This window comes from Watersipora subatra, chromosome 2 (genome assembly GCF_963576615.1).
Source record: "Watersipora subatra chromosome 2, tzWatSuba1.1, whole genome shotgun sequence".
NCBI lineage: Eukaryota > Metazoa > Bryozoa > Gymnolaemata > Cheilostomatida > Watersiporidae > Watersipora > Watersipora subatra.
Window position 1 is genome coordinate 9457027 of NC_088709.1, and position 24711 is coordinate 9481737.

General features: G+C 35.5%; 2 protein-coding genes across 6 annotated transcripts in view; both read right to left on the bottom strand.

Annotated features, from left to right (window-relative positions):
• Positions 1–5052: 5052 nt before the first annotated feature.
• LOC137387924 (ras-like protein family member 10B) lies at positions 5053–7589 on the bottom strand. The gene is made up of 2 exons (XM_068074440.1): positions 7152–7589; positions 5053–5397 (listed from the first exon to the last, which is right to left on the bottom strand). Exons 1-2 carry the CDS (start codon positions 7587–7589, stop codon positions 5053–5055), a joined length of 783 nt encoding a protein of 260 aa, XP_067930541.1.
• A 5373-nt stretch (positions 7590–12962) lies between these two features.
• LOC137388946 (sodium/calcium exchanger 3-like) overlaps positions 12963–24711 on the bottom strand; it is a 37408-nt gene continuing 25659 nt past the window's right edge. For all 5 annotated transcript variants that reach the window (XM_068075452.1, XM_068075451.1, XM_068075453.1 and 2 more), the window contains 6 exons: positions 22730–22823; positions 20180–20258; positions 17765–17957; positions 15962–16115; positions 15018–15196; positions 12963–14188 (listed from right to left, as the gene is read on the bottom strand). In XM_068075452.1, the coding sequence (XP_067931553.1) occupies positions 14054–14188; positions 15018–15196; positions 15962–16115; positions 17765–17957; positions 20180–20258; positions 22730–22823 (834 nt within the window). In that variant the 3' untranslated portion in view covers positions 12963–14053. The remainder of the gene's footprint in view (positions 14189–15017; positions 15197–15961; positions 16116–17764; positions 17958–20179; positions 20259–22729; positions 22824–24711) is intronic.

Here is a 24711-nt window from a genome sequence, read left to right on the forward strand (position 1 = left end):
CTTCAAGTGGGAACTAAAAGTGGTGAGGGTTCGTGTTGGCACTTTGTACTCCTCTTATACTTACTGTTCTCACATTAGCTTATGTAAAAAATTTTATATATTGTGAGAGTTGTGTAAAAAAAAGTATTCATTTTTGTTGTAAAAGCTTTAACTGTACTACTTTCTGTTCTTAGTTTAATTTGAATTTAAATGATGCAAGTTTTTTTAGACCAAAATAACATGAGAAAGTTCGAAATAAAAATGAAGTACAAAACTTTCACACTGAGTACACCATATATACGCTTGAGTGATGATACCATACAATTGACCCTAGCTGTTTCTTAACGTAGCGCAAACCTGCTGTAGCTTATACCAAATTATTGAAACTTGCCGCTAACACCAGAGTTCACAATTGAGTAAATTGTTGAAACTTGCCGCTAACACCAGAGTTCACAATTGAGTAAATTGTTGAAATGAGGTTTCACTACAATAAAATTTAATACTGAACCCTAAAGTTTGTACTATAATAAAATGTAGAGAAACATGAATTCTGCTAATTCATATCAAACGTGTTCACTATATTAGCTATGATGTCATACAGTACTATAGAGCTTTAGTGCCTTTTGGTGAGATACAGTACATACCGGTTAACCAGCCAGGTACTCTAGCGCAAAAAAACAATAGGATGAGCCCTTGCAGTTCCTGTTGTCTCAGATTTTGGCTCAAACCAAAAAGCAAAGCTCGCCCAATGATTAGATATTGCTAACACTGTATAAATACACTTTTATTTATGTGGTTAATGCGTAACGTTTACATGCGTGAATATTTTTTGTGCATTAATTACCTGAGAGATGAATTCCCACTTTATTGATGGTTGATTTTGGTTGAGTAAACTTTTGTATTTAGCTGAGAATTCAGCTGATCTTAATGCAATGGCAATAAAATTTATCTGCCTCTAGACAACTCTGTCTATATATGTATCTTTTATTTACTTTTCTCATGCACTCAGGCTACTAAAACTCCCATATAGTGGCTAACTCATAGGTTGGGTGCAGGTGAAGCTTAGGCAAATACAGCAAGGGTGGACCTACCTATAGCCGCTACTTTGTTGGAACTGAGGTAACAGAGATAACTCAATTGCATGGAAAACTGAGCCTTCTTTGCAAACAATTCTTAAAATGCTTGTAGAACATCAAATATTTTGTTAATCATCAAAAAGTCACAACTTGAAAACAATGTCTATGTCAAATAATTCAAATTTCGGAAATTTGGTTTCTTTTTCCATAAAACCAACATGTGTGTAGTACTAAAAGTAGGGTTGAATGTAATGAACAATAAATTACTTTCAAAGTATTCACCTTCCTTACCTTTCAAAGTATTCACAACCGTATGCTTTTAAGAATTTGCATGCCTAAAACAACTGCTCCACAAGAGTTCCATTGGCTCAGCTCAGGCTGAGTTACTAACGAACTAAATTGGGTTTGGAAAGTAAGATGTTCATGAACATGCTAGTAATCCAACTAATGACTTCATCACCGATTTCTACAAATTATCTGCCAAACAAGCTCATAAGATTTAAGTGAAATACGAATTTGTAAGTCCCACTTTGTTATTGTGTGTCTGTCTGTTAGTCTGCGTAAAGGTTTTGAATTTTTACATTTTTTGTGCGCTTTAGCTCAAATTTCACACACATATGCTCAGTGCCTTTCACCAGGCTGCTAAAATATTTAGTTTCGAAATTCCGTCTGGTTCCAGAGAACCAGCTTCTCAAATGGTCACATAATTGGAAGCTAAAGAATGCAGCCTTCGCATAAAGGGCAATAGCCGCAATGAATGCGTTCATGGATTGCGCGATTTGTAATTGAAAATAAAAGTAAACTGGAATAAGACTTACAGAGAAGAGGCTGTTGTTAATGAACTATAGAAGTAAAGTACCATGTGTAGTACCAAATTTAACACAAGGTTTTGCTTAGGGTTGGGAGTTAAACTTGTCACACTTGCTTATTTTATTTATGGTGAACTCAAAACTTCGTACACATACTACATTTACATGATATTATAAACTTTTTATATTAAAATTTCAGTGTTCCACTGCTGATTGTGGTCTTGTGGTTATATAAATAAAAGCTCACACGAGTCTCATTATATAAAACTGGTACCCTGGTGGTCCAGTGTAATAACTAATTGCATAAGTATTCTGAAATATAATATGGCCGGTCAATTGGTACAGATGTTTGCGGGTCGTCCTACCAAGCTGGATGAAAGCTGGTGCAAACTTGTTTTGAAACATGTATCTATGGCTTTGAATACGCAGACAGACAGACAGACAGACAGATAAACAGACAGTCTGTCTGACAAAACGCATATTATGGTAAAGATTTATCTCAACTCTTGCTTGATTAGGCTCCTTTCAGAGTTCACAATGAAGCTGTTAAGTTTAACGCCATTGTGTTGCTGCTGGCTGCAATAGTCAATATTATTCCCTAGTCAATTCTATGATGTTGCATCCAACAAAAAGGGCCGCGACCTTCAGCTGCCGCAGAGACTTGCGAGTCGGAACAGCTACACGATATGTTGATATGCTACAGTATACAATAACGAATGAATTCGGGTCCTCTACGTAGAATGTCTAGCAGTTCAACATAACTTTGTGATGCTCTTTTTTAAAATGTCCATATTTATTTCATTGTCCTACTATCAGACAAACTAGGAGTGCAGCTGTTGTCTAGTACTTGTGAACAACTCTTGTGGCGCCATTTTCAAGCTGGACACTGGTGGTGGCAGAAAGAACATACGATCTCTAATTTCCGAATCAGCGTGACAGCTTAGAATAGTTTGCCTGTTTCCCTGATACAGGGTAATGGCCATTTAGGTAAAAATAAATCTGACAAAGAAGGTAGTTACTGTGAAAGTAACAAGTCAGCTCTACAAATATTTGATCTGCTGTTCTACATTGTATGTGTACTTGACTGCCTATCTGATAAGATATACAGGTGTAACAAGTAATTAAAAGTTTTATTAAGTTTTCAAAATTTGGAATGTGAAAGCAAACTGCTGGTCAGCAGCACTGATTCAAGGCAATACCTGTGAAGCAATACAAATGAGCAAATTCTTCCAGTTCTTCAGGCCTTTAAATGTAAATATATTACATCATTATCGTAAGGCGCTATAATATGTACATTATTACAAAGGGCAGTAAAATTGCCTTTCACCTCGTGCCATAACTTCATAGCATGCAAGGGGCAATCTTTACTAATTGCTACATCAGCCGGATATTCTGTGATCTGTAGATCATTATCACATATTACCAAGGTTGAGTCAAGGTCATATCTGTGAAATGGTATGGCGCCACATTACGGCTCCCACAAAAAGTGAGCACGCAAGTTCAACCAAATCGTACCCATGTATGGATAACTTTAAGGTGTAGCTAAACTTCTAACAAAATCAACAGGAGTGTTGAGTACAGCAAAATTTCAAAGTTAGTTTGAAACTCTCCACTTTTTAAATAAATATTTGGTTTACAACAACATAACGCTGAGAAGTCAAGAGGCGGTAGACTTTCAACTGTAATCTGAACGACAGACAATCTCTTCTGAAGGTTAGCTAGAAGTTTCTATTCTCTTTCTATTATTATCATTATTATTATTATTATTATCATGAACAGCAATAGTTTTAATTTCAAATCTTAAACCTTATTTTAGAGACAACCTAGTCAGATTTTTACATAATTTTTTGATGTATCTAAAACCAATATAACTCTTTTAACATATAGTGGTAGTTCTATTTCGTAACACAACTGGTAAAGAATGCGACTGGAGCATTTTGTATTTGTATTTGGAGCATAATATTTGTAATTTTAAATTGCAACAAATGAAATTTGCAATTTCAAATTGCAAAAAAGGGCAAATTCAAACATTTTTCGTAATTGAAGCTCGATGTCTCTAGCTTTGACAGAAAGTTTCCAGAGGCAGACAATACTTTGTTACAGACCACAATAAATGACCACAATAGATTTATTTTATTCACTGTAACTGCCAGGAAATCTATTTAACTTTTAGCAACCTAGCTCAATATGAGTTTACGAATTTCCAACAAAAGCTTATAACAATGTTGACTCATAGGTTCTATATTAAGATACTGTTTGATATGGTAGTTAGTCAATTTTTCAGCCATCAACTAGTTCAACTACTGTTCTTTCACATTCTATGAACAAGAGATTCGGGGAGTGGAAGATGTTATGGCTAGTGGCAACCATTTCTTCTGTACTAACTGTCCAGCTTAGAATTGAAGGGTTCACATCTTAGAGACATAAAGTTACGATTAATAAACACCTTGGACAATGTATTTCTCTCTAGCCACACATCTAGTTGTAATTTCTCTATGTGAGATGAATAGAAGGTTATCCACATTATATGCCTATGTTAATGACAAATACAAACATATTATGTATTTACATCAAGCATAGAGAAATCTTCTTGCTCTACGCTTGATGTTATGACGAAGGCATTCTTCATGTTTTGCCATGTTTTGCCATTCCTCGTGCTACATGCGCAATGTATTGATACATACAATATAACTTTACAATTCATAAAATAATGTTAAACAATTTGAAGTCGACCGGAGCCATGAAAGATTGACAGGAAATAACTGTAGATAAAGAGCGAGTCGTGCACCAACAGATGCTAAAATGACGACATACAAACTCATGATAAAAAGTGTGACACATAAACGTACAACGATAAACAATACAACAGTAACAAGGATATCGAGTCAGTAAAAAGAACATTGGACCCTCTTGCTGCATCTTGGGTATCTCAAATGTGCTGCTAAAAGGTTTGGCTACACTCAGAATTGGTCACCGAGTGCGCCTAGCTAAGCCGTCCGAGTAGAGACGGTCAGGGATGTGAACAAGCAGCGTACAGGTTTGAGGAGTGACGAATAAGGCCCTTGCACGTAGCTGAGCAGCCTAACGACTTGACTGTAAGACGAGACAGCGCTGCCAGCTGCCATAATCAATAGTCAGCGCTGCTAGATACATAGAATACATAAATCAAACAGCTTTGCTGGAAATACTCATGAGATTTTACACCGAGGCATCTTCCATCGACTGTTATTTCTTTGACTCGTTTCTTTCTTAGAATCAATTTGCGTTCCAATCGTCTTTAGCGTCTCGTTGAATACTTTAACGATATGCCAGTTGTACTTGGCTGAGCAAAATACAAAAGGACACTTCCACTTCTTAATAATATGTTGCATGTGGGACTTAAGATAAATGTTTCTTGGATCTGTTAAATCTTGTTTGTTACCCACAACCACTATTAGTGTTTCATTGCCTTTCTTCTTTAGGATTTGCTCTCTCATGGACTGGACATAACTGAATGTGCTCTCGTTGCTCGTATCATAAATGAGAACGAAAACCTGCAAATATTAGAAATGAATAAATTTAAATTTAGAGCAGTTCTATGGTTATTCATTTCCTCCTCAACACTCCAGCAGAAGCTAGAAATTAAAACTACTCTATTTATAGTTTGTTTGCTTGTTTGTTTCATTTCATTCAAAAAAATACATAACAGTAAATAACAAGAAAAAGAAGGTGCAATGAGAACCCGAATGTGCAGTAGCATAGTAGTAGTTAGTCATAGCGCTGGGTTATGGCTGTGACTGACTAGCTAAAGTATGTACCAGTTGAGATATTTTTAACAACGATAACAATAAGTATATCAGAAGATGCATATGCGTATACGTATAGCTTATCAATAATCATCAATGAAATGTTTTTCGCTACATGTCAAAATAAAGAAAGAACAAAATAAAATGTTCATTAAAATGAAATCATGAATTATTAAGTGAGTTCAACAGACGTGCTTTAAAAGTTGGTAATCTAATAGTATTGCTGTGAAGCTAGGATAGTGAATTGAAGGTTGCAGTAACAGAAAGTTGATAAACTGAAACATACAGTAGGATAGTGGATGTAGTAAGTTGTTGCGTCATCAAATATAAAACGATGCTTGTCATACATTGTATGTGTGGAGACATAAATACAAATATTCTGGGAGTAGTTTATGCAGGGTTTCATGCATACACATAAAATAGTTTATGAAAACATTTTTGCATAAAACAGTTTATGCAAGATAGCAGTTGGCTATTATTATTTATCTGTGTACTTTCTGTAGATGTAAGAAGGCCTCTACTACTATGATTGCAAGTGTGTTAGGCAGGATTACACGAAGGAAAATATGCACAGATTTTTCTTTCCAAAATACCAACTTGCTCTTGTGACTAACAAATCAGTAACTTATGGCGAGCGATTTGGTTGAATTTGTGCTTATTAGAAAGCCATAATGTCTGGTATTCCCAATAGCCTTTGTACATGTATATTAGTCTTATAACCGGATACTGATCAGTTGTTTAAAATACTGTTAACAGTCCATCACTAATACAGTGTAATTCTTTCGTAGTATGCATATTGGACTATATGATAACACTGATTAACACCAAAAATTGTGTATATTTTCAAGTTATAAAAATTAATAGATAATTGGTATTAAAACTGTGGCAAATTTATACTAAATCTAAAAGTATTGGTAATGCCCACATCTAGGTTGTCATTGCTGCAAATTAAAGTTGTTGAAATTACACACCGCAAAATGCTTTCAATAAAAAATTTATTTTTGCTCTGGATGGATTTTCTGGTTATTTGATTTGATAGTTAAAAATCATTGTAATAAAAGTTATAAAAAACACTACAAAAAATATACTGATGGCTTTCTGTATTTGGGTAACATTGGTAACAGAAAAGTGGTGTAATCAACATTCAGAGGTGGTTCGTGCCTATTTTGACATGGACATGCTGCACACATATGGCAGCTATAACAAACATCTGTTGATATTTATTACAGCTTCAAGTCACTCAAAGTGATAAATTGGAAGCTACGATTTTTAGCAACTATCATGTTATATTATGTCATGTTAACGCTGTCAAGACTGTCATGTCAGCAGTTTTGAAATGATAGACTGTAAAACAAAAATCTTAAGAATATGCTGTTTAAAACCTACAACTTCTCTTTTTACCTGAATACAAATTTCCATCAAGTCCTACTAAATCTGAACTACTAAATGTGACCTACTAAATCTGAGCTACTAAATCTGACTAACAACGAGCACTGACTGACCTGTGATAGATGCAATCCATAAAATCCATTGCACTCCGTCCATTCTGAGATGGTATTATCAGGAAAGTGGGCAACTCCTGGACAGTCTCGGAATGTTATATCAAATATTCGTCCATTCATGTAGACCGCTTTTCTATATTTTTCACAGTGTGGAGTTGGCGTATACTCCTCATCAAAATTCTGATAAAGAAACTGCTGCAAGATTGAAGTCTTTCCTACTTTACCACTGCCAAGAAACGCTATATTGTATCTGAGGATATCTTCCGACCTCTCATCATAGCCAGTCATATCGACGGACACCTCTGGTGCCACACAATACTCGGCAGCTTGAGCTGATGATTCGGCGCTGCCGCTGTCTCCAGGCAAGCCTGGCAATACTAGCTCTGGCTTGATAAGCTCGTAAGCTACATGGCGTTTTGAATTTCGATCCATTTGCATCGTACGCTAATTACTATTTCCTCTAGCGTATTACATAGAGATAGATGAATTCAACTTTGTAATTGTCCATCAGCGAGCTAACAATGACTATAAATAGAAGACGAGGTGAATACAAACAGAGGACTAACGAGCCTGGGGACTTGTAACAAGCGCCAGCCTTTTCCAATTGTAAACTTAATAATTTCCTAGTGCCACAAAAATACAAATATTTGCCAACATTATTATAAATGAACACTCACCTTCTAGTTGAAATCATGAATAGCCTGGCAACCCATTCGCTAATGTCATTGAACATCACCAGCTCCCTAGTGTCAGCTGTTACTCAATTCCTTCTCTGAACAGTGTCAGCCAATGTGACGGTATAATGACTGCCAGTCCCATACCACGTACTATGTTATAACTGCTTCTATATTAGCTTTGCTCTAACTGAATGGCTAATAATCTGTGGCTAAGGATATGATTTCATTAAAGCTAGCTTGTGCGTAATGCTTGCTTGTAATGGCGGTTCTATTATAATAGTATTACTATCGATCAGGCTGCCAAACTCTTTTAACTAATTAATTTGACAAGACAAAGAACATGACTGCAATGATGAATTGGAGTTGCATTTCTTCTGAGAATCAATCATGAAGAAATTGTCAACAAATAAAAATAATCACTGATTTGTTTCCTGACAAAAAGCATAAAAGTCTTTAGTAATACCACGTGGAAGTCTTGACGCTAAAAATGAAAAACTCAAAAAAATTTTACTGAGTAAAAACATGCATATTGAAAATAATTTTTACAGAAGTTGCTGTCATTTGCTTTTCGTTTAGCTTTATCTAATGTTAAGGAACTAGAACAAAAAAATCATTTAGTGACAGTAAATAATGATATAGGTGTTTTTATTTATGAAAGAGAAACTCTGGAGTATTTAACAATTAGATAGTAAATACTATATGAAAAGTTTGAATTTAAAACAAACGTTGGTAGATAAAAATATTGATTGATTAGATATAGTTTATATCCCAATAACAGCTCGAAAAGAGCAAGAAAATTGATTTTGCTCAGTTCATGAATATTATATATTATATTTTTAGAGCTTGAATACTACTAGCTGCAGTTTCTAATATTATCTGTGATGGTTTAGATTAGTGCTCAATTCAGTAAGTCTTCTGCTATGATCTATGTTTGGTTATAATTTAGATATGTACAGTTTGATTTCAATCAAGTTTTACTGAAGTTGTAAAATAACCAAAAATTTCTGATATAAGCTCCTAAACTTTTAAGCATGTTCTGACTATGTGTAATTCAGAAAGGGAAACCTTGCTCAACAACCAAAAGCATGTCAGTCTCACTAAGCTGGTTGCTCGCATCTTAAGGTGTGGCTACAAACTGCCGCAAAGGTCTTTTAAAATAATATCTAGTAGCAGGTAGTGAGGCACTGAAGCTTATGGTTGCATGTAATAAAATTGTGCAGGCAGGAGTGTCATAAGATATGCTGGGTGCTGCTACTCACACCAAAACTATTAACCGTATTAACTTCATATGAAGCTAATACAGCTCGTAAAACGAGTTACTTCATTCTAAATTTCACTGTTTTGTGGTAAAAACAAAGAAAATTTTTGAGATGAAATTGTTTGTGCAACTTTTTGTGGCATACCATGGTAGGCTTGATACTGATGGCTGAAAACCTTCCGACAAAAATAGGCTTGTTGGACTTTCAAATCTACATGCATGTCTCTGAGTGAGAGCATTGTTTTCTGCTAACGATTTGAAGCAGTTACTATTAGCATATAAGACAAAATATAACATATAAGAAAAAGTTTAACATATAAGACAAAGGTTATCATATAAGACAAAGGCTAACATATAAGACAAAAGTTAACATATAAGACAAAAGTTTAACATATAAGACAAAGGTTATCATATAAGACAAAGGTTAACATATAAGACAAAAGTTAACATATAAGACAAAAGTTAACATATAAGACCAAAGTTAACATATAGGACAAAAGTTAACACTAGTACTAGTGTTCATCTTTTGCATTTAGTTATTTCAGTTCAAACCGTGGAAACCGTGGTAGCCTATTTGGGTACAGCCGGAAATTTCTCATATTATGACTACATCTTGAATGAGGTTATGGATATAGCATGTTATAAAGAAGCTCTTTGTACATTCAGTAGCAACAGTTAGAATAAACAAACCCACCTTATTTCTATCAAATATTTATTTTTATTCTGTAATAAGACAAAGGAGAAAAAACTGATAGTTTTCATAAATAATATCAGTGTTTTAACAGGTTATGCATAGGGCTGTTTCCTTCCTGAACTCTGAAGGAGGATTGCGGGTAGTGCCTGTATAGCGGTAGTTCAAATTCTAGAAAAGTTATAATTCCCTAAACTGCATCATGATATTACCTCTATATAATAGGTTGGTCTATTTGATATGTCAATTATGTCTGGAATTGTTTCCGCCATGTTGAAGGGTAATAATGTATTGTAAGGAGATAATGTATAATTAAGCCAATTCTATTTGCAGGTTAATCGATCCAGCCTGTACAACTTTAAATCAATATTGTTGCTTTTTCTCTCCATAATTCTAGGAAATATATCACGGTGTATGCAATTTAGGTTGCCAGCCACTCAAAAAGATCAAAATTAGATCTCGCTGAGAAAATAGCTCAAAATAGATGCTAGCAAAAAGTACAGCTAGGTAAATCTACAAACCAGTTAGATGATTCAACTTTTGATGTGAATCAATGTGAGCGAATTGTAAATAGGTAACTAGAGTAAAGATTAACCACACAGAGAGACATCGCGTTATTTTAGTTTTTATGAAATATCTTTCGCAATATTTTCTGCTCAAAAACTTTTTTCTCGATGATGTACCGGGTAGTTTTTTCTATTAATAATTAGGTAGTCAAACCATCTTTGTATTTTCCTAACTCAATCTCTGATTCTTTGCTAACTGATATTACGGGCATGATAAGTACAGAGTGCCAAGCGTTAGGAACACCAGCTAACTATCTGTTAGCGTGGTAAAAGATCAAAAGCAAAACCTGAGAGCTCTTCTTTTCATTCAAAGCGCTTAAAAAGTACAGTCAAACATGGATAACTCGGCCACGGATAGCTCGAAAACATGGTTAGTTCGAACGGTTTCTTTGGTCCGTTCCCATGTAATGATAAATTGCTATAGATAACTCGAACTCAACACTGTTAATTCGAACTGTTTTTTCCATAACGGCTTCCGAAACGGTTGTTATCGCTTTAGAAAATCACTTTATTCAAAGCCATAGAGGTAAACCTCATCTTTTCGTAATTCATAAGCGTTGTTATTACCACCATCGGCAAAATAATCTTGTCAACGACTTTTCTAAAGGTTTGGTCAAATTTGGATTTATACTGCTATACGATTAATAGCACGGGCTTGCCGGGTCACGCGCGCAAGGATTTTCGCCACGCACATACAAAACAAAAACGGCATGTTGTTTTGTATGTGCGTGGCGAAAATTATTGAGTGCGTGACCCGGCTAGCCCGTGACGAAAAGTTTTCCGACGTTGATTCCGTGTTGAATCAACGTCGGAATGTTGAATGTTTAAAACGTCTTAAAATTGTTTTTATTAAACGTATACGTTGTCATAGCTAAAAAACTATTCATCGTTTGACCTAAACACAGAATACGTGTGTACATTCAATAAGTATCCATTCAAAAAGCGTGAGTGATATACAATGTACCGTTAAACCTCGTAAAACTTTTAATTGAACTGCCTCGGAGTGTTGCTCTTAACGAATCCCAGGTAAAGTAAGGGATTTTTCTTTGGTAACTTTTTCTTGAAGTTGCATAAACTTCAAGAAAACTCGGCAAAATTGATCGTGGGTAAAACGCTCAAAAGAAAAAGATGTCTTTTCTTTTGAGCATTTCAACAACGATCAATTTTTGCCAATGTCAATCTAAAAAAACGTCCTGGCAATAACATCACCTCAAACAACAAACCAATCTCGAGTGATAGAAAAATATCTATACTTTTTGATAAAAACGTTTTAAACTTTACATTAGAAGCATTTAATTTGAAACAAGCCATTTGTGCTTTTGATTTATATTATAGTTTGCATATGTACATGTATCTACTAATAAATAAGTAAATACATGGACTTGTGACAGTGCTCTGATAACTTGAATGCTCTGATAATTCGAACACTTTTGCTCGGTCCCTTGAAGTTCGAGTTATCCATGTTTGACTGTATAATCTAAATCCATCTTGCAAACTTTTCGCTTAAATGTGTGCAGAATAGCTACCTTGATGACATTGAACTGGATGACTTCTCTGTCCCCTACATGGATTGTTCTGTGTTAGACACTGCAGTTAGCGCATAAGACCAGATTAAGAGAATGCCTGTATAGCGGGTACATTAGAATCATGTTGGACATTCTATAACTTAATATTTGAAAATGTTTAACTGTTGTCTTACTTAAACCGACAGCAAGATAAAAGCTTTCAAAATGGATGAGTACAAAGTGCAGCCTTCCGCTCAAGGGACAGAGATACCAGCTTGTATGTAGGGTGGTTACTAATAACACTGATGTATTGTATGTATATTCTATTGCAAGTTCTTCAAATAACGTAGGGAGATATGAGTTCACATCTCAGGTACGGTTATTTGGCTTTTACAAATAATCTTTGCAACTGGTAGCTTATGAGCCATAACAACTGGTAGCTTATGAGCCATAACAACTGGTAGCTTATGAGCCATAACAACTGGTAGCTTATGAGCCATAATTTTAGAACATTCAATTCAATTTTAGCCCTTCCTATTCATGACTTTTCAACTTGGAACAGTTTATGATAATGTATTTTAGTCTGACGAGCTCCCATAGCAGCAAAAGTAACAAGTGACTAATCACATTAGGTGGTACGACGCAGCAGCGCTACCCAAACACAGACCACCTATTGAATTGGAGATTGTCTTTGGCAACAGTCAGTCATCTCTCCGAGAATGTTTTAATAGATCTAATAGTTCGTTTTTTGTTTATGGCTCTTGCAATAATTTTTACTATGGTTCATGAAGCGAATTTAGCAAATGCAATTCAGCTGTCTAATTAAACTAAATAATTCTATTAAGTCATCACTAATTTAACATAGCAGTCAGCAAGAACGAACATGAAAAGGTCTGATGGCAATATTTAAACCTGATAAGTGGTGTCGAGTTGCTCTCATCCGCCTTACAAGAACTAATCAATAGAATTAGCAAGTAATGCCTGCGCAGCTTGGAATATCCTCATGAGGGCTGCAGTTTTTGACCCTATCAACAAACTCAGGCTACTGCAACTCAGGTGTTTAGCAAATAGTGACAAAACCGAAGATACACAAATAAAATGAAAAGTGTAACAATGGGTACTTTTGCAAATGTTTATTCGAAACTACTAGAACACGGAATAAATGAACCACAAATACTTAAAAACTGTAAAACATTTTGTAGTGAAATCATGGCTCATAGATGGTCATTAGCAACCGGAATCAATGGTATTCATACATACTGTCATGAAAATACACCTAAGAAAAGACAACTCCTACAAAAGAAGTTGTCAACCTTTACCAATCATATCAAATTCACCACGAGTAATATAGATGAATGTTGGTTGTAGTTATGAAAATAAACTCTGCAATGTGTTAAAAGTTTGTACAGCAAGAATAAAGAATCGATGATGAGCATATCTGGCACAAACTAGATCCTATCTGAGGCAAGTCATGCAGCCAACTTGCTATCGTACTTTTGCATTCACCGCGTCTTTTGCAATGTACAGAAAAAACACAGCAAAATAGAAAAAACAATTAGCCAATCTAAAACAAGCGAGTACACCCAGCCACAGTGTTCCTTTTCACAGGTTTCAGTGGAAACTGAATGACAGTACGTTAGAATAAAAGAGAGTTAAAACCGTGATATCTTGTACTAAAAGTGAAGCAATTCATTGGCACCTGTCAGAGATTCACCACGTTCCATACGACGTGGACCGCATGTGGTTCAAGCGAATCGCTCAAAAAATTTTTAAAAATCAAGGACAGAGACTACTACCATGTCGAAAGGTCGTCTCGCTCTTGTCGTATTCAATTACAAGGAGTAATACATTTGTCTTGATAACTACGCATGACATTTATCCAATTACTGAGAATCGAGAATTTAAACCGGAGGGCACCCCTATTATGACTTGCAAATCGTTTATGGCTTTAGAGCAATGGGATTAAACACAATAAATAAAACATTTATAAGTGCATAGTGAATGTCAGCGTTGAACGAACCAAACACGCGACTACCTTTGAATATGGATTATAGTATGTGTTTAATATGACCTTCTATTGATTATAAAACCGTGAGTCTGAAAGTCATTGAGAACGCTTTGGTTTCCTAGATAGGGAAGAGACTGCCATGTCCCTCTTGCACCATGTAGTTGTATATGTTAGCACAAGGGAGTCGTCCGGCATGCTCAGGCCATATCCCATGGAATAATCTTATATACGATGAGGATAACGATGGCGATAAAGCAAGCCCAGACTAATGAAAGGAAACCAGCCGTAACATAAGCAGTCACTTTCTTTCCTCCCAGCTCACCGCCAACCGTCTATAAAAATATAAATAAAACTATTAATTTACTTTTTCATCAAAACCACAATATATGAAGATAGTTGGCACCTCTCGTTGTCATTCCTATTCTCCTGAATACTGTGTTCTCTAGATAATAGATCTGTCTTTTCATCACAATAGCATGAGAAAACAATTCCAGTAATAACTATGTTATTGGTAAGACCAAAAGAAAAATGACTAACCGTAGGTGCTAATATAATCTACGAAGGAAAACAAAGACATGAGACTGTAATTTTGCTGGTTAGCAAGGTTGAAAGCTTCTGAAAATAGTTGAGCCAAATACTAGCCAAACCCTAGTCTCCCGGCTCCAAGGAGAAAGATACCAACTCGTATGTAAGCTGCTTACGGATAACTCTATTGCAAGCTCTTTGAATAAGGTAAAAAAAGGTGTGAGTTCAAATCCCAAGTACAGTTATTTGCTTTTCACAAATATGTAAGTTTTGCAAATGGCAGCTTATGAACTGTAATGATAGAACATTCAATTCAATGTTAGCCCTCGCTATCTATGACTTTTAACTTGAAATAATATTTTATACAAGGTTTTATCTTGACTAGCGACTATACCATGAAAAATAACAGGTTAACTAGTAACTGATGTACAAATCATTCTGAGAAGCCTTTTAGCGGCCTTGACTTCGTTTATAAAATTGAGTACCCTAAAATAATAGATAAACGCTAATGAGTAAGCTAATTTCTTGGTTTTAATAAACCAACATTTCTTGGTAAAGGACAATTTTGATAAACCCTTGAAAGTCTCTATAGCCTGCTTATGAACTTATAACGAGTACCGTCTTGAAAATACTTACAAATCTTCTGATAAGCAAAATGAGCAGACAGAGAGAGCCAACTGAGACGAAGAGAATAACAGCCTGGGTGAGGTTATCTGACATGATGGGATAGTGTATGCCAAATCTGGCTTGATAGTAGATAGTGAGTAGAACCCAGGGCAGGCCCAGGCCAAGGAATACATTCACGCTGTTGCTTCCTGTAGAAAAAAATATCAGGATAGTTATACTGAAATCAGGATAGTTAAATTATTATCAAGATAGTTCAACTAGTATCATAAAAGTCATACTAATAGTGATGAAATCATCGTGTACCAATGAATATCGTTGAGAATAATTATTAATAGATGCTATAACAACTATAAGTTCAATATAGGTATCTTCAGTCCTAGACTAACATTAAACTGAATTAAGTGTTTTAGTTACACAACTCGAAAAATATGAAAGAAATTTTAAACAAATGACTAATTAATGTTTTTCAGTTTTTATGTCATTAACTATTACCAGTTCTTAAATTGATTACAAATGAGAATGTAACACTACTCAATACATATTTAATATATTATATTTATATTATACATACAGTAATATCAGTTAATTTAAAATAAATGATTAATACTTGTAAGTCAAATTTAGTTTTTCAACATTCTTTAAATCAACCAAAAGTACAAATACAAAACAACTTCAACAAAATGACAATGATTTTAAACACCGAGGTGATTGAATTTAACTGAATTGCACTGATTCATGTTAAAAAATTTGATACTTTTTGTTTATCATTATCCTTTGAATTGTTCAAAAAGATAAATTCAAGAATACTATAAAAATAAAAAACAATTTAAGAGCTAAAAGAAACAATAACTTTTCAAGTTGACTCAATAGTGAAGAATAAATATTTAACCAAAAGGAGTCAGCAAAAGCAGGATGTTGACATCATATGGAGCCCAAAATAATCAATCATTTACCTGTTATGTTGCCAATAGCAGCGTCAGCATATTCGTCCTGTAAAGCTGCCGTACGACTCGCAAATGTATCGGGTACACTTGTACCGAGAGCGACGATAGACACACCACTAGCGGCAGTCCGTAAACCGATCACACAGCCCAGAAGAGAAGCCAGCTACAAGCGCATAACGGAATAAAGGTAACAAATGAGAATACAACTCCAAGGCTAAGCTACAAAGAGGGAATAGTTTATGTGAATGCAACTTAAGAAGAAACCTACTTTAAAGTTGAAAAGTATGAAACTATTATATCACCATTTTGTGGTGGTTTAATAGGGCCTTCATAAGATTCTCGCGTGAAACTGATAATTTTTACACGTGAAGTATTTTTCACAAGTTAACAGAAGTTTTCCACATTTCATCGATTTCTGGGAGTACTTAAGTTGGTGTATAGGTAAAACTGGGTGAAAGTGAAAGGAATGCTACGATAATAGTCGCCGTTTGGCCGTCGTGTAATCTTAAAAAGTCACGATGAATAACAAGCTCTCTTGCACCGACACAAGATGCTTGTGATGACATCTCTTGCTTTTAACTTTATATCCACTAAAAATTCTAATTTTTGAGTGAATTTATAATTTATTTCATAAATTTTATAACTTCATAATTTATTAAATTCGATATTTATACTTTATTCCATATTTATCAGTTAGAGATATAGAGAAGCTAACAAGATTACAAATACTTGGTGTTGGAGTAATGATGCCTTACATGCGTATATGGAGAATTATAACCAACGGATCGGAGGTAATTGGGCTTGATAAACCTTCGGTATTGCTGAATCTCTGCTATTTAATGTCCTCTAACAGACTATACTGTATACCCAACCACCTACTTGATAGCCACACCCAACCAACAAAAACATTTTGCCAGTCTTATAACTAGAACATTCTTATACCGTCAAAATTTATTTTTCCATTTATTCTTCTTATTACTCCAAGTTACTATTTTTCTTATTTTTATTATGCTATTATTGTATTAATTCTAATGATTTTCCATGTTATTGTTTTTCTACATGGCCTTATTTGCTCTTATCAGCATTTGCCCGGTGAAATAAATTAAGATCCAAATCAAATATGAGAATAGCGAGACAACCTTCTAATTCACATAGCTTTAACGAGCTATTGTATGCCATTGCCTACCAGCACTGTTGTCCAAGCTAAGAATACGCTAGGATAGCATACCAAAGGATTGTATGCCTACAGGACAGTGACCAATTTGCATGTACAATGAGAGTTGAGCGGTGAAAATGACCAGCGTACAAAAACTAGCGAGCAGTGATCGAGGCAATTAGATTAATTATAATACGTATGTAGAGCTGAACATCTATGAATAGAGAGAATATTTTAGTATCCCAAAATAAGTGTTTTGCCGTTTTTAGGTCCTGAATGTACTCAAAAACTTGCAGCAAGTAGGTTTTTCTCATATAACGGGATACGAGTATTAATGATTGTACATAATATATATATATATATATCCACGATGTAATTTACAAAACTACACAAAAAACTTATAAATATAATAAGATATGATTCTTGAATTAATGATCATTTAAAAAAAACTTTCGCCTTCATATTTCGAAATCGTGAAACTATAGAAAGGACAGTTTCCTCATAAAGTTAAATATTGAATAAAAAACTAAGAAAGCTGAGCTATCGTCTATGATGCATAGTTCTATTGCATGTTTAAAATAGGTAAAATATCAAGCTGCTAGACTCAAATTATGCAAACGAAGAAGCAGGTAAATCATATAAATGAACTCATTTACCTGCTCAACTATTAGGGACATGATGCCGAGCCAGATTATGGAGCAGATGAAAGAGATGCTGCCGCCTGCATATCGTACTGGAGGTATGATAGCGCAGAAAAGTTTCCATGGTAATGAGATGAAATGCATTATGTAGTCAAACCAACTGATTTTTCCATCCTCCGAGTCTTCATCTGGTGACGGAGTAAGAGCGCTGTATGAACAGCAATATACTGAGTCACTACACAGATACATATAATATAAAATATATATAATAGTAAGAGCATTGCATGAACAGCAACATACCGAGTCACTACACAAATATATAATATAATATATATAATAGTAAGAGCGCTGTATGAACAGAAACATACTGAGTCACTACACAGATGTTGATGTTCGGAATTTTAGTCTAGTAATGTGTCTAAAGATAACCTAAAATAGCGAATTTCTGAAACCAGCTGTTGTCAGAAGAGCCAAGTAATTTCATAAGCATTATGTCAGACACTGAAAAACTTCAACAGGAAGTGATAATTTGATAAAAAATTAAGCGCATTGCTCAATAGTACTGACAATGTAAAAGTTATCCTAAATTCTATTTGCCCATAAGCTTTATAAGTTCCTATTTTATGTTTAGAGTGCTTAGGATATGAGTTTAAAATTTTTGCTAGATGTGAAAATTGAAAATTTCTATCTCATCCCTCTATAAGATGACCCAACTCCATTAAAAAATATACATGAACAACACGACACTTATTTGCAGCAAAGATACAACATTTAGTTTTGTCAAAACAATGCAGTTGCTTTGTCAAAAGGTAAGTAATATAAACAAATCAGCAATGTCTGATTGGATGACTACAAAGTGAAGTGAGAATACAACTCCTAGTATATCTTTTGCAATCAAACTAACATATTACTAGGAATCTGTCAAAGGAACATTCTCTCAGCTAGTTTAAAAGCAACATTAAAAAACCATTTTAGCAACATGTACAACTACATTGTACAACTACATTGTGTATTTGTACTGACAGCCTGAAAAATTATTGAACAGTTCAAATACAAGCTTATAGATACATAAAATATAAACCAATGTGTTATCTGGCATGTTATCTGGCATGTTATCTGGGATGTTATCTGGCATATTCTAGACACTGCTAGAAAGATTTCGAATCGCCCAAATGGAATACACAATACAGCTGTTTGGTACCAAAAATTGGAAATTGTCAGCATTTCAGCTCCTGAACTTATGAACATCTCACAAAAGTAGGCTATTAATGCAGACATGTGAACACAAGCTAAGTTGTCGTCCTGACAAATTAATCTAAAAAGATGTCTGTAAAAAAATAACACGGGAACCAAAGATGTAAAATTCTAAAAATTTTTCAACAAAATTAGTAATTTTTCAAAAAAGTACAAGTGAAATTTTATGAGAATTGAAATGCTATAAGCTACATTGCAAGACCAACTTATCGCATGAAATCTAATCGCACTTTAAAAGCCATGATGGTAAGTAGGGGCCTACATCAATTCAAAGATAGCCTGAGAATATGAACAGAAAGATAGCCTGAGAATATGAACAGAGAGATAGCCTGAGAATATGAACAGAAAGATAGCCTGAGAATATGAACAGAGAGATAGCCTGAGAATATGAACAAAGAGATAGCCTCAGAATATGAACATAAAGTAGCAAACTGGATCCATGCTGTATCTGATGACGCGCTCAAGATCATTTCGTAACCTTACTAGCGCGCATTTTCTCAACTAGGGCTTCAATAGAAATGAATGGCACTGCTCGAGATAATAGCTATGGCAGCGAATGGCAGCAAATATTAAAATGCAGTGTATGCTTCAACTTCATGAAATCAAATAGATTAGTAAACACTTTGTTATTGAATGACTGGTGAGAAGTAGTGTGAAGTATGCATTTTATAACGAGTGACAAAAGATAAGTGCGCCTGACGCCCATGAGATTTGAGAGCACGCTCAGGCAGAGCTAATATGGGTCATTGTAAGTGTTTCCAGGTGTATGTCAGGATGTGAAAAAATATTATACAGTTTTTACTAAGAATACGTTGAATGAACAACGTTTGTGTTGTACACCAACTTTTTTGTTCAGCAAAAAATAGAAAAAACTTATTGCAGGATAAAGGCTTTTAAAACTTTAATAAGACAGAACCAAAACGATTAGAGCATGAGAATACAGTGAAGCGATAATTCGACGGATTTACCTACTCATTTTTATTCTAAAATCGCCACAAATTTAAAAAAAGATTCAATGACGCATATTTAAAAAAAAATTATTCATTCTGGAAGCAGTCACCAAGGCCCATATGCGCCGGTTCTTGCAACACTAGATATATTAGCTTAAATATGCAAAACTTTCTTGTTAGACTTCCAGTAAAAGAGGCGCGTATACATTATAAATAAAGGACTTACTCTACAAACTGGCTGGCCCACGAGACAGGAGTGTCATCCTCATCCATAATATCGCCTAGTCTGTCATCTAGGCCGTCATCTGCAAAAGGCCAACATAACATTTTCCTAACAATACTGTGGAAGGTATAGTCAGTTTAACAGTTTCCATAGCGATATGAGGTGATGCCGAATGCCATGCATACAGCTGAGCAGGTGACCTACAGCGAGTGATTTTTGTTTTGCACTACCATATTATTAAAAACTCGCGAATTAACACAACTTCCCGTAGCAGCACAGATAGGTATGGCTACTCCTAGAGTGATAGACAAGGTTAACGATAGGATACTAATGGGGCAGCCCAACACTCATTGCAGCTAAATCTGGTTCAACTGCTGCCGGTAATAATACTCTCTGTCACTGATCGCTGACTGTTCATTTTACACACATTCAACACGTGCCACACCGTAGCCTAGAATCAATAACTTAGTCACCCGGGTAACGACACTATAAAACTAACAAAATATAGTTGCGTAGTGAGTGATGCACCGGTACAACAATGTGATTTATGGTTACGTGTGAACTACAACGGGTTCATCTAACGTTACACTATTCATTGCGTGTTACCTTCCTCGTGATGAGTCACCTCAGAGCCTGACGCTGACAAGTAGTTGAGAGATAAGCCTAGACAGCAATAGAAAGTGCTAATCTCTCGCAAATGATATTTATATGGCTATTGGGTGAGACTAACTTCTCCTTATGCACCTTCATACAATTTAGAACAACAGTGTTGTAAAGGTTCTCAAAACACATGAAAACAACTAACAGCCTACCTCCGTATACCAATCATTGGAAATGCCAGACATCAATTTAACAGCGCTAAATGTTGCTGTAATAGCTGCTGTCCATAAAATGTCAACAGATGAATGTTTAAAAATACTTCCTCGCTCTAACAGCGCTAATATATATATATATATATATCAAAAAAATGTATACATATGTGTATTATACACAGATACAGTATTAGCAGAAGAGCAAGGAAAAACATATTGTGCAAGCTATTCGGAGGTTTGCTTTGCAGGTGTTGAGCAGATAATTACATTGACAATGAATAAGCGTTGTAGATTTAAACAGATATGTTATTAAGGCAGCTAAGGAATAGAAGGCTTGAAAGCTAAAATCTTCCTATCAAAATATTCTGCGAGGTTGAATTCAGAAGAGAAGACATGCCCGTAAGCATACTACCACTATTGATAACACATACTGACTAGCCAATGACCGCTATAATTCATTTGCTAGGATAAAATCCTTAACCATCTGCATGCTACCCATAACTTTTATTGGTGCTGGTAATAAAATTAATAAAATGATGTTTTTTATTACATGCCAAAAGAAAGAAAACAATAAGAATAAAAACAGCAAGCATTATTGAGTGAGCTGAACAGACGTGCTGTAAAAGCTTGTCATCTAATAGTGAAGGAGTTGGGAGAGTGAATTGAAGGTTGAAGTAACAGTTCATAAACTGAACTATACGATGGTGGATGGTGGTGTGAAACTTGAAGGTGTGACAGCAGTAGCATTTACACATTCTGCAAAGCTCATTTCATGACGGAGCAGACAGCGTTAATCGAATCAGGAGTAGTTTTCTCGTGAAAGGATTTATAATTGTTTAGCAAGCTTGGGGGCAAGCAGCAGCGCGGGTCAATGACAAACGCGAATTACTGCAATTATAGTTATGTAGCCGATTATCCAGCATTAAAAAATTAATGCTGGAAGAGAAGCGTAATTACTGCATCAATCCATGTTGTACGAGGAATTTACAGAACAGTCCGCTAAAACATCATAATCCTTGTCACAGAAGTTCTTTTTACTACTGATATTGCTCAAGGCGTACCCTTGTGGCTTCTAATATTATGGGTATCAGTAAGGAACTTAAGTCTAATTGAGTCGCTGTCTACCGACACAAGTAATATTATATCGCCGCTGCAATAGTCCGAAAGTGGGCAGAGTATAATATTACTTAAATTTTTTTTTTATCAAACTTGTCGCCAAAACGACACGTATTTCATTTTTAGTTGCACTAGAAATATAAAAATGACCCAGTTTTAAGCAAAGTTGCTAAATATGCTTAAAGAAAGCATGGAAAGATGTAGTAAAATACGTAGATAGCAATGCCTGAACAGATAAGGCAGACAGAGGGAGCCAAATCCAAAATTGGTTTTAACATACACCTAATCATGAACAAGTTATTGTAGTATGAAGTATGTGCCAACTCCTACCACACTTCCTCCGACACATGATGGTCATGTCAGCCTGTGTTTATAAAATTGATACCATATGACTTACTGCGAAACGTAACGAAAAGTCTAAAGTTATCAGTCTAAAGTTATCATCTAAATATGTTATTTAAGTCAAAGTTATCACCTTTGCTTTGACCGGAGTTGACCGGTGATAATAGCTTATATCTATCTAGCAATTAGTAATACTGCCAACACCATTAAAATGATAGTTAAAATTAAGATTAAGTTAAAATCAAAATTCATAGACATGTCACAGATGATTTACGGGTTGTACCTGTAGTATGCAGATTTATGAATGCAGCCGGCACTGGGCCTATCTTTGCTCCAGCTGATGGGTTGGACAGAGTCATTATGAAGTTCTTCTGTTTCTGTAAAAATATCAAAAATCATAGAGAACAGTACACACCACAGCATTTCATAAAATCTGACAGCATATGAACTTCATTTTACAGCGAACCATGCCAGAACAGACAAGGCTAAAGCTGGACCAGAGTAGATTCATATCCCAATGATCTCTCTAAAACAACTATGGTAACTGAAAGCTAACTCTTTTTCTCAGCCAAATGAGAAGACCGGTAAAAATGTTGATAACCTTGCACTTTCCTTTGACAAACAAGCATCAGTGCTATATTCAACTCATCATCATCTCATCATGAGAAATAGTTGACAATCATTGCCAGAAAAATGGTGCAGTGCCAGACAAGGGTTCTAGTAACCCATCTGCTGATGTTAGCCCAAGCATCTCATATGCAGAAAGGTAGGAATCTAGCCCAACCATCTCATATGTAAGGAAGTAGGAATCTTTACTATAATAAGAGCCGTTTCTGTCTGTCTGAAGCCATGCCATGAATGTTGGAAAAAAGATTGCCTCTCACAAAAATCAAACTCAGATGCTCTATTTTGCAAACACCCTCCCTGCCGACTGCGCCACTTCGACCACATCACTAAATTGAAGATTAATTGTATGTATAATTATTACACTGGGGACGATCTCTCTATGGTACACTAGACTTCCAGGGTGCTAGTAAACGTAGATAAAGGTTGTTGCTCATGACCGACTTACGAATATTGTTATTACTTTTTACGCTTGTAAAAACCTCGAGAGAAAGAACCTAGCTTTATTAGAGTATTGAACCCGCTGACAGGCATCTAGCTGCCTCTAACACTAAGATGAGAATGTAATCCTCATTGAGACCCTGCAATAGAATTATCTTATAGAGGCTCTAAATAGATGGAATTACCAACATCCAATCATCGCTAATTAGACACTGAAAACTGAAAGGCTTGACTGGTGAGAGACGGTCTCGGAGCTACAAGAGGCAGCGATAGCGGTAGCAGGAGGCCATTACTAATCACCAGATGGAAGAAATGCGATAAAGTTGATGAGCTTATGGGTCTCATGTGGCTTATTTCTATCGGAGTCGTCAACCCCAATTCCTCCTAGAGTTCTCCATTTCACTCCTCGAGTTCTCTCTTTTTACAGACTATGCTGAGGCTATCGGTATAATGCCGAGGCTATCAGTAAAAATAATTATATTTTCTAAAACTGATTGAATCAATTCGGGACATTTTTTTACGCTACAATGTCATCTATATTTTGGTAACACAGAAATCGGACCATGAACTTCTTGAACATAAAACTTTCAGTTTCGCCTCATTTTACCTACGAGCAGTATTAATAACCTTTTTAACTCTTGAATTGCTTGCTTCAGGCTGGATGACACCTAACAAGGACTGAAGGCCGTTGATGATACATAAATGTTCCGACTGTTCCAGAATACACCCAGGAAGTTTTCTTTGAGTTCTATTTTATCTAGATATTTTCTATCCTAACAACTACTGAGTCAAATGTATGTAGCAGTCATAAACAAAAGGTGGCTACCACCATTTCGCGATAGATGCTGTTGCCCTCTCTATATGCTTATTCAGGCATCCGCGGGCGATGATTGATACTCGTGGCATATAATATCGCAGTCAAGGGTTACCCTGTCGGTTAAGCCCTTTTTTGATAACTTAAAACAGTTTAAGACGTTGACATGTCCGCATGTCTGCCCTTCCTTAATTTTTCGGTAATGTCTGTGCTGCACCCATCTTGAAATGTATTTACTTATTCATAGCAAACTGGCTGTGACGCAGAGAGCTATATCCTCATTGAATTTTTAATCGAGAGTAAAGGTAGTTATGCTCATTCCTTCTGCAATCTTATGGACTTTCTTTGTTGGGACTATAAGCGGTCTGCCGGCCTCAATGGCAATT